At 35.8% G+C, this 11,456-nt stretch overlaps 2 protein-coding genes and 1 non-coding gene across 3 annotated transcripts; 2 read left to right on the top strand and 1 right to left on the bottom strand.

Annotated features, from left to right (window-relative positions):
- Window positions 1–41: 41 nt before the first annotated feature.
- On the top strand, window positions 42–2,428 carry B0P05DRAFT_589336 (uncharacterized protein; the record flags this gene model as incomplete). Its single annotated transcript, XM_051582728.1, has 9 exons — window positions 42–243; window positions 284–412; window positions 451–962; window positions 1,028–1,054; window positions 1,099–1,185; window positions 1,237–1,365; window positions 1,417–1,607; window positions 1,654–2,017; window positions 2,069–2,428. The coding sequence occupies 9 exons, from the start codon at window positions 42–44 to the stop codon at window positions 2,426–2,428; spliced, it is 2,001 nt and encodes a 666-aa protein (XP_051432485.1).
- A 22-nt stretch (window positions 2,429–2,450) lies between these two features.
- Window positions 2,451–3,524, bottom strand: B0P05DRAFT_639405 (general substrate transporter; the record flags this gene model as incomplete). Its single annotated transcript, XM_051583714.1, has 5 exons — window positions 3,286–3,524; window positions 3,099–3,229; window positions 2,862–3,053; window positions 2,729–2,790; window positions 2,451–2,676 (listed from the first exon to the last, which is right to left on the bottom strand). The coding sequence occupies exons 1-5, from the start codon at window positions 3,398–3,400 to the stop codon at window positions 2,451–2,453; spliced, it is 726 nt and encodes a 241-aa protein (XP_051432484.1). The 5' UTR covers window positions 3,401–3,524.
- A 1,247-nt stretch (window positions 3,525–4,771) lies between these two features.
- On the top strand, window positions 4,772–4,845 carry B0P05DRAFT_t75. Its single transcript has one exon. It is a non-coding gene; the product is annotated as a tRNA-Asn (tRNA).
- Window positions 4,846–11,456: the final 6,611 nt, after the last annotated feature.

Below are 11,456 nucleotides of genomic sequence, written 5' to 3'. Positions count from 1 at the left end.
TTTTTTTTTTTTTTATTATTATTATTATTCTTTCTTTAATCATGTCATTTCAAAGTAGGACATCACCTTCACAGTCTGTCTCTTCTCAAGAATGGGCTAAATTATCAAAGACACAATCCACTTCTACTGCTTATTCTATTGGATCTTCATCGAGTAGACAGACCAATGCTTCTATACAAGAGTCTTATGCAAAACAGTATTTTACAGAACTAGAAAAATATCTTGCGTCCATGTTGTCAAGAGGTAAATCCGCACTTTCTGGCATAGTACTCATTCTTCTTAGAGGCAGCAGAAGGCGTACCTCCTCAAAGAACAACAGCAAGACAAAAACTATCTCGATTAAACAATCTACAGTTTCATGAACTGGCAACAGATGTCTATGATGAAATGATGCGAAGGCAACTCGACAGCAGTAAGTACCAGCCTATACTATATGTTTAATGATCATAGAATCCTTTTTACCTTTACGCGATGACTTTCATCCAAGACGAAATCAAGCAAGACAAAAATTAGCTACATTACCAACCACACGATTTCAAGATCTAGCCAGTGATGTCTATCATGAACTCAAACGACGATATCCATACCTTGTGTCTGAACAAGATGTACATGTTCCTCCTATGCCTTCTAAATCGATTGATGCACAAGCTCATCCTAGTCAATCAATGCATATTGTGCCTGTGAAGGGTATGATTAGTGTGGAAGCCGTGAATTTTAATGATGACGATGATCAACAACAACAACAACAACAACAACAACAACAACAACAGGCATTCGGTGAAAATCTACAATCGTTAGACAGTTTGATGGCAGATTTGGGTAATATGGTCAAGACACCTCGACCTGACATGACATCGATAACAGACACACATGGAGATGTAGGGAGTATACGGTATGAATATGAAAACAAGATTGCATCCATGGCCAAAAGGATAAAGATGCTTGAATTATCTCTTGAGACAGTAAGTAAAAAAAAAAAAAAAAGAAAGGGGGGAATGCATGACACATGTTCACCATCACTGAGTAGGATCCATCCGATAGTTCAAGTGCATCTGTAAGTACGTCTTTTTATGAGAGCAAGCGTTCTTATCTGAGTAGATCAAATTGAGACAAATGCAAAAAGAATACAGCCAATTGGATAGTAAATACAATCAACTTAATCAAGAACATCAAGAACAACAAGTGGTAAGTGTCTTGTGTAATGTATGATACATTCATCCTCTTTAAATGTAAAAGGCTGTTCGTGAAGTTAAGCATGAAATCAAACAATTGATTGAAGAGCTGAAGCACTTATCAAGTAAAAATGAAGCCCTAAGAGCTCAGAATGAGACATCAGAAGCACAGATCAAGACTCTAACAGACGAAGTAAAGAAGTAGATATCAAAGGAGTATGAATTGATGTTTTGTTTTGTTTAGATGCGATCATGGAAAAGGAAATACGAAACCATCAGTATGGAACTAAGAAGTTTTAAAGTGAGATCAGTAAATATGGATCATGCTGATTTTTCACAAGCATTTCTGCTGAAACCAAATCCTAAAGGAGCCATTGGTCATCAGTTTATCATTGATTACCAGACAGCCATTGATGAATTGATGAAGACATCAAGGTAACAAGGATACAAAAAGAGGCTGTCTCTAATGATGATGATGTAGATCAAGTAAGCCAACAGATGTACTTGTATCTATGAGAACCATTGTGATGGCTTGCAAATCGATTACATCCGAAGTAGAAGAATATGAACTGAAGGTAGGACTATCCACAGAACATCAGGAATTACTGTATGACATCAAGAAACGGTTCTCGAATGAATTGACGAATTTGTTGGCTGCCGCAAAGAACTATGCTGGAGGCATGGGTATCAGTCCTGTGAGTCTAGTGGACGCTGCTGCTAGTAATTTGACCAATACCATTGTGGATCTTGTCAAACTACTAGGCATGAGACCCATTGAAGCGCATGATGGGCCGAGTCCTACAACACTTCCTCATGCTGGTATCATGAATCCACTTGAACTCTCGGTAAGAAACTAGCTTCATGTAGCCAACAACAAACACCTAATACTTCAATAGCAATTCCTCAAGACGGAAACAGACCGTATAGTTTCCTCAGTGCAAAACTTGTTGAGTGCGTTAAGAACAAGTGACGGTCATCTGTATAGCATCATTACCTCGATTATTGATATCGTGTCCAACATTGTGCATGTTGCCAAAATGTCCTTTTCAAACGGTGATGGCTTACGCTATAAAAACCAGGGCAATATCATCCTCAGTGACCTTGATCGATGCAACAGCAAGATCATTCGTATTCGAGATTCTTCTTTTGCTCATGCACCTGAACATGCCAATGCTGCAGCCAAACGAAACTTGGCTCAAGAATCTTATGAAATTGCCAAATATACAAAAGAACTCATCAACATGCTGGATATGTAAAATAACAATCAATTTATTAAAATTAAAGCGAAGCTTTGAACTGATTCACAATGTCTTCAAGGAATCTCTTTCGAGTTTCTGGCATATGAAAAAAAGTAAACAAAACAATGAGCACACCTATCACGCCAAAGACAATAAACGCATAACCCTCCATTCTTTTGAAAACAAGAGGAAAGCACTGCCCTACCAAGAAATTCATAGACCAATTGATGCCTGTAGCCTTGGATCCTACAGCTGAAGAAGTATGACTAGAAAAAAAAAAGTGGTCAATGATATTCCCTCCCTCGTCCATCGACTTACGCTGATGTCAATTCTGAAATTAGTATCCAGGGAATAGGACTACATCCAACAAGACCATATAACTAAACAGAGAAGCCACCATCCATGGGCCATGGTGATACACATAAACGATGGACAACATAAACCAACATACGGTAGACCCCGTAGCAGACACTAACAACAACATACGACGACCCATACGATCCATCAAGAAAACATCAGGAAAAACATCCACAAAGTTGATCACAAAGGTAACAATTGACATGTACTTGGCCATGGTAGAGTCAAACACAACAGTAAACATGTCTGTTGAATAGTACATGACGGCATGAATACCAATCAATTGCTGTGAGGCATGGATCATAACGACGACCATGGCTATTTTTCAGACTAAAGGGTCTTGTAGTATATCTGTCATGCTCATAGGAGCATCATGATATGGAAGCGTCGAGACTCGAAGGTTGTCATCTTTACTCATATCATAATCCTTGATTTGAACAGGTTGTTTGCTTTCAACATCATCTTGATGTGAAGCCAAGTTGTAGCTGCAGCAGGACCCAATTGACCTTCTATCATACTGTACAGTTCCAACATAACATCAGCACCAGAACGCAAGTGTTGCAAACTATACATGGTTTCTTGAATCTTGTGAACGGATACAAGGTACCAAGGAGACTCGACACAAAGCGACATCAACAGACCTTGACAAAAAGCAGGCAGGACCAGCAACGCATAATTCACACGCTAAAGCGGTACTTGTGTGATATAATCACTAATAAAATGGTCAAATCAATAAGTCGATTAGAACCAAAACGGCCAAAAGAAGTCTGCTTTATTAAAGGTTATATTTTGTATTGTATTTATACTGTTTGTATGATAATTGATTATCCCTGATTTGGGACTGAGTGTGTATACACTAGCTAATCGGTTGAATGGATTAAGGTACACAAGAACTGGGAACATGATCAGGGCACAGACCTCGTCTACCATTGGTATTGATGCAGATGTCAATTTGTGATTATGTGATGGTCTGATCATTAACATGTTTAAACTAAGATAGAAGACATCCATCGAAGCTGCGGATAAAACTGTGATTGAAAGATATATTTATACATGATATTAATACTTGCTCTTTTAAGGCATAACTAGTGTAAGAAGGGATGAATAATGCTGTGTATACAACATGTAAATTGATTATGATATATTTTAGTATGTAAATGAAGACTTATTTAGATTCTATATGTTCACGACAGAAATAAAAGCCTATACAAGTTCTAACGGACTTTCTCTGTGTTCTTACCTTTTCTCTTATTTTATATCTATTCTCTCTTCATCTCACAACACCATTCATGACAGACAACGAGTACCTTTTAAGGTTGAAAAAAAAATAAACTTTAATCACCTTGTGTTTGTTCAATTCTGCTGTTTCTTTGCATGCATGTATTCTGGATTCCAGATATGTTACACTTGTATAAATAAGTTATCCTCTCTTTTTAAATGTCAAAGACAGTTTGTTTCAAATCAAGTTTATTCATTTATCATCCACTTGTTTTATCAAGAAAGCATGAAATATATATATATATCGTACTGATAAGGGTGAACCTCTATTTTTTTGACAGTCATAAAGAAATTACTATTTCTGGTCAATGATTTATCTGATTGTTATATGAAAATTATTGATGATGACCTTCGAGGTCATCTACCAGTTGTTTTTTTTTTGGCATAAAGGAACCTGATCTGGACCCTTTTTTTTATGGTTCTGTCTTGTAAAAAAAAATGGATCAGGCTAGTATGGATTAACAAAGTCATCATTTGTCGACATATAAATGTATAAAAGACAGAAGAAAAAATAGATTGAATTTATTCAACTCAGTTTGTGGAGTAGTTTTATGCTAAAATTCAACTTTGTTCATTCGCTTTTGTAAGCTAGTTTGCATAAAGAGAGGTATCGACAAAAAAAAACAGGTTCAAGATAGAAAAGAAAAATATGGCTCAAAGGTAGAAACATTACATAGCAACTAAACTGAAACATGAGTAGTAATTTTAAATTCTCTCAAAACATCAGCTTCTATGGCGCAATTGGCTAGCGCGTCTGACTGTTAATCAGGAGGTTGGTGGTTCGAGCCCACCTAGGAGCGGTTCTTTTTTCTTTTTCTACGCAATTTCGTGAGAGGCTAAGGTGTCCTTGTTGTAACTTATGCATTTTTATCGATTGGAGCATCTTTCGTTTTGTTGTGTCTCTTTAAAAAGTTGATTTCTATGAAAGAATCTATTCCTTCTCCCTTCGTTAGCCTTTGCTTCCTCATGCAGTATCATACACTTGTCGGTAATACTGTCCTAATGATGATACGAATCATTTATTTTGTTGCAAAGGACAAGATGACGCAAGACTGAGAGCCCTAAGCCCGTTAATCCAGGACTAAGAGAGTAGCACGGTAGTTACTGAAGTGTAAGGCATAGAATAAGCAATCAAACTTATATCGGACTGAGAAATGAAAGAATTAAGCTCTTGTCATGATGCAAAAGTCTTACGTCTACTGTATGAGAAATCGTCAAAATGCTCTATTCATACAATAGATTCAAACCAAATAAATTACTTAAGAGCTCGGATTCTAAAAAGTACATAGTTTAGCCAGGATTTCAGCAAGAGAAGATAATCTCCATGATGGATGAACATAATAAACTAGTTATTTTCAGCCGCAAAGTGTCATTGGTTCCACTGAATCATGCAAAGCGCATTGAAACTCTTGGATTGAGTTTATCTATTTCATTAAAATAACGCGGAAATATCCTTGGTGTAATTATTTAACTGAAGATGACACTACATCTATCGAACGACCAGACAAATGTATATAATTGCATAACCGCATAAAGAGAGCTTAAAGTATGTTGGCGCATACTTGAGCTTTTCAAACTTGTACAAGCAATGTCTAATGACGCACATAGTACTTTTGAAGTTGATTTGGAAAAAAAAAGCGATTCGCAGAAAATGGCCATTTTAGCCTCAAATTCATAGAGTATTGCTCGTGAAAGTCTTTATTTTGACAACTTCGTTTTGAACCCCAAAGACTACTAAAACCAACTCACGCTAACCTACAACTACTAGGGGCTAAAAAAGACATCAATACAAGACTTTAATAGCTATGAAGCTAGATGACTCGGCTCGTCTAGCCAAATCTAACACTCTTTATTTCTATATTGACTATTTTTTTTGTGGATTCATTATACTTACAAGCTTTGGGCCGGTTTCTTTCTGTCACTCGAGTTATCATAGTTTTTAGAATATATCTGCTAACACATCTTAGTCTTTACTGGCGTTGGCTGTATGTATTTCACTGCTGGTGAATTACACAAATGTTTTCAATTCATAGGAAAAACTTAAAAAATCCATTATAGATTTCCTTCAAAATCAAGCGTTACCCTTAGACACTACTCAAGGTGGCTTTAGAGGATACAAAAGTTTCCTCGAACAAGCCCTTTGTCTTGCCGAGATTCGCACTTCATTACGCTGTCACCATAAAGTAGTCCCGGTAATGGCTTTTCTAGACATCAAATCCGGCTATACCGCAGCAGATCGTAATTTCATTCGGTGTCAATTCCAAACCACTATGTCTCTTGATCTTTTAGCCTTGCTAAAGAATCTATTTAACAATATCCTGATAAAAGATCTTTTGCCCAATACTAGGTTGTGTCATTTTACATCACTAAGTGGGGTTTTAGAGGAATTCATTCTTTTTAATACCATCATATCAACGATCTTCCTCAACTGCTGCATGCTACATCCATGACGGATGATATTTTTGTCAACAAATTCATTGCTTCTGTCAATGGCTTATTTTATGCAGAAAATATCGCGTTGATTTTTACCAAGGAGTCATATCAATCTCTCCTCGACCAATATGACAAGCATAGTCTTACACTAGGCTATAGATGGGGCTCTACTAAATATGTTAATGTCAGCAACATTGGCTTCTATGACTTCCAATGAAAAATCTTGAGCGCATTCGTATAATTTGCTGGTGACTTATTTGACTACCTGGAGTGAGCCTTAAGTCTTGCTTATGTGACACACACTTTTCTCATTCACTTTCTATCCGATGCCTTAATCTGCATACTGCGCTCAAACAACTCATAACTGTCTTCTACCCTTTGTTCCACACGTTAGACTGATTCCACACAATACCAACTAAGGATACCAGCCCTGTATTTTATTGGAGCGCCAAATGGGCCTCTATTGACTCCATCCCACGTCAAATCTCCTCTATACAGCATGCTACCACAAACACTCTGCTTCTTTCAACAACCAATCAGGTGTATCTCTTATTTATTTGACTACAGATAATTGCTTGTATCATGGTTCAGCATGCTCTGTAGATATCTTTATTTCATAAAAGAATCTCAAATAGTAAAAATAATTTGAATATTTTACTGATTACTGCTGTACAAAGGCCTGAATTAGATGAGCCAGCCAGTCAATCTCTAATCTGCTCAGTGTGATCGACAGTTTGATATCTAAGATTCGTTTATCTGTTTTACGATATTTTGTCAATAAGGCAATGGCTGCATAATTAGCTGTAAATCATTTGTTGTCAGACATTTGTCCATTAGAGTCGCTGTATTAAACTATCTAAATAAAGTTGTACCTTTCAAGCCGAAAGTATCTTTACTATGGATAAAACGAGTAATCAAACTAGAGCTTCGAAAAGTGTTCAATAACATCCGTGGCACTTTTGGGGTTGATTTGGGAAAAAAAGGCAATCTGTAAAAAATGATCAAACATGCCTTTTGACTAAAGGGTACTACTGATGGAAATGTTGAACTCGACAATTTTTTGAGCTGTTACAAGGTTTATGTATTTAAAATGAGCGCTAGAATCTCTGGTTTTAAGTGCATATGTTTGCTTGTCAAGTGCACTATGAAAACGATGGAATATAGGTGAAAAACCTTCTAGACATTTTTGCTTATGCACATAATTTAGCAGCAAACTTGGCATGTTTTCTATATCAATAGACTCAGAAAGCAAAGGCCTACAGTGTTTGTCATTACAACTAAGCCAGCAAATTGCGTATTTATGCAGTTTTAAGCAAAGATTTGATTTTTTATGCGGCTGGATGAAGTGGAGTTGTCTCTATTTTAATCTTCACAACACTACCAAACTGTATGTCCTATGCTCATTTACTCTACATTTACCTTATGAAATGCATATGGTTTTATTTTCTATGGTTTTTGACACTCAAAGCAACATAAGATGCTTCAAGAGATCAGTATCTAACAAGTTTTGTGTTACATACAGAGCAAAAATGCTCAAATCAGGGCTTGAACATGCTATACTTTGATCCACCATTGCTCGACAACCAGACTATTGAAATGATTATTTTAAACCCTGAAATTAAATGGTGCCATTGGTCTGGCAGCTACATGAACTTCATTTTTTTTTACTTATGGGGGATTGGTGGAGAAAGAATGAAAAAACTTTGATCAAGAGCTCTTTGGATCTTGGGATAGCGATTTTTGAAAACATTCCAGGAAGTTTCAGAAAATAGCATTTTTAGGTACTTCTAACAGAAAAAACGAGTTTGTTACGATGAAAAGGACGACTCAATTTGAACATTGCCTTCAAATCTGCATTCAAAGTTCGTTGCACACTGTAGTTGGTAGAAAAACGGCCTTTTCAGTGAATATCGACTAGTAAAATGGTACCTCTTCTTACATTATTTGATGCACAAAATGTGCACGAGTAAGATTCACAGTAGTACATAATACTTCTGAGGCCAAAGAGGGTATCTTTAAGCATCACTGTCTGTGGATGTCTGTTATCGTGAGATTGTGTAGTCCATTTAGGGCATATCTAACCACACAGAGTTTGAGTTTATAGTTATAATATTTATTCAACTCATCTATCCTAGCATATGCATATATTTACAGCAGTTTCTCGTTATTGCGTTCTGCATATTGTTAATATTAAATACGATACTTATTTAAAAAAGAGAGTACCGTTGTATTCATTCTAAAAAATAAATAGTGCCGATCTTTGATTTTACTTCATCTAGAAGTTATTCGCAGGAACAGCTGTGTGAAGGCAATCGAATTGCACTTCTATACCCTATCAAACTTCTGCAATTTGACAGTTTTCTCAGATCTCCAGAGACACCCCCGTTACAAAAACGAACAGTCATTGTCATTGCTAACTGGCGACAACATCTATACAATTCCTCATCGAAATGCCATAACATCTGACAAAAAAGCGTAGTCTTTAATTGTAACAAGCACACAGGATCCAGTGCATACACTTATAAAGGGAAAACTTACCTCAAAAGCATCAAGTTAGAACACGGCATCAGAACACAACAATACAGGGCCACCACCAAAGAAAAAAGAGAACAATACTAACAAGCTAGCAACTCAACTAAGATTATGAAGGAGCAGTTGAAAGCAAAAAAAAAAAAAAAAAAAAAAAAAAAGTGTTTTATAATCTTATATGCCATCTGCTTTTTCTTTTTTCACACTCATCTCCTTTTTTTTTCTTTTGATAAGGATCAGTTTATGGTGAGAGGAAAGAAAGAGCATCTGATTCTATACTACAACAAAAGCTGTTTGTTTGCATAAACAATGCAATTGACACTGCACTTTTCAGTTTTTTAGACGTAAAAATATCCCTTTTTCTCTCCTTTCTCTTCTATAACATGAGCTGATCATCTATGATTGAACTAAATGCTTCTCTCTTTATGTTTGATAATAATAATAATAATAATAAAAAACTCGTCCATGATATCAATTGATACAGAATTCATTCTGGGACAGAGGACTTAAACTATAATCATTCTCCGCTTTTTTCTTTCATGTGAAGATAAAAATAACGCCAACAATGAAAAGAGCACAAAAAGGAGGCTTATTTCTCACACAAATCATAATTGATTATTATTGATTTTTGATGATTAAATATCTCTTTTTGTTTCTCTTATTACGTTTAGCATGAGCTTGAAAAGTATTACCATAGCTTTTCCCTAAAAATAAAACCTTGATAAACTCAAAACTTTCTTTTGTAACAAAACTCGTATTCATTGATGTAAACAGATCATAGACTGGTCCTAGGCGTTACTTTCGACTATCAGTTGAGTAATCAACATAATGTAAACAAACGATTTACTTTGTGATACAAGTAAGAACAAAGTATCCGCTATGTTCTCTTTAGAACAATATTTTCAGATAGTGATAAATGATAGATTCTATCTTGTCTGTGTGCCATAATACATTGTCAATAAGCATATAGACTTGTATAGTTTTTACATACTTGAGAGCAAATTGATCTTTGAAAGTTACACAAATCAACAAAGTTGTTTATGCCATCAAAAGTTCTTTTCATCATAATGAAGCCAATATAAACAAAAAGATCTCATCTCTAAAGCATGGGAACAAAGCAAGTGTAAATGATAAAAAGCGAGTCTAGAAAAGAACCTTTTTTTTGGTCTTTCTTTCATCTTATTTCTCATTCTCAAGACTTAAATGCAAAAAAAAAAAAAAGGTATTATGTAGCATTAAATTTATGTAGCTAATATTGTTAGTCTCTGTCTCCACGTCTCTTCAAATCAAGCAATACTATGGTGTCTCTTTTTTACAAATCAAAAGGCTGAGACTATTTAGCATACATTTCAATACTTGATTCATCTGATTCTCTTTTGTCTATCTGTCTTCTGGGTACTCTACAAGAACACACAAGCAAAAAAGAAAAAAAAAGAACGTCCTTATTGACAAGAACCTTCTCTCTGATTTTATCTCTGTGAGTAACTGGCTGGTAGAAGGAAGACTGATGCCGCTTATTGAATCGCGTAAAACAAGGGTATCTGTTGTTGGCCAACTTCCGCGAACGTCTACTCCTGATAGGCAAAGTACCGAAAGAGGGAAACGCACTATGCATTGTCTTGAAGGATACATAGTAGACCTGTAGGGATTATTGGTAGAAGGGTTCACAAACATTACCTGTGCTTCCCTTTGTCAACACTGATAGGTTTGTTGTGAGGAAAGAGCCAACAGAACTAAGCTTTAGCAATAAGGCTTATCCTCTGAATTCTACCACAAAGTTGCTTGCGCTATATACGAACTTGCTCTCTTTACTACTTACTGCTTACTGCTTACTGCTTACTGTCTACTGCTTACTGTCTACTGTCTACTGTCTACTGTCTACTGTCTACTGTCTACTGTCTACTGTCTACTGTCTACTGTATATCAACTGATATTTGATATCAAAAGCATAACTAATACCACAAAACTACTATTGTTACTTTACTGAACCAAGTCTCTTAATGCAACAAGTTAATAAACCTCTTCACAGTTCACAGCATACTAGAAATAATTGTCTTGTAAACATTTTCAATAAATCTCAATCAACATAATCAATAGTTGCTATAAATTCAAGACATCACCATACGTTGCCGGCGTAATTGAGATAAAAGACTATAAAATTCACTTTTGAAAGAATCAAGCTAGCACTAGTCCACAATTTATGTCTTGTATCAGCAAACATTAAAAGACCTGTCTGGGCTATTAAAAATGAAGCACATTATACCTTATGGTAGCATGCGGTTTTTGCATCAAACTTACAATGTACGATTGTCATTTTAAAGATTAAACCCATAGCTTTTGAGATGTCGAAATGATTTATTCTCCCCAAATAGCAGAATCTTTTGCTCCAGTCAAAAGCATAAATACTGATAACACTGTGTTTGACGACCTCAATATAAATAAATTTAGA

The sequence above is a fragment of the Gilbertella persicaria genome, assembly GCF_025201335.1.
Source record: "Gilbertella persicaria strain CBS 190.32 chromosome Unknown B0P05scaffold_34, whole genome shotgun sequence".
NCBI lineage: Eukaryota > Fungi > Mucoromycota > Mucoromycetes > Mucorales > Choanephoraceae > Gilbertella > Gilbertella persicaria.
Note: the sequence above shows the minus strand (reverse complement) of the source record. Positions and strands in the feature narration are given on the sequence as shown.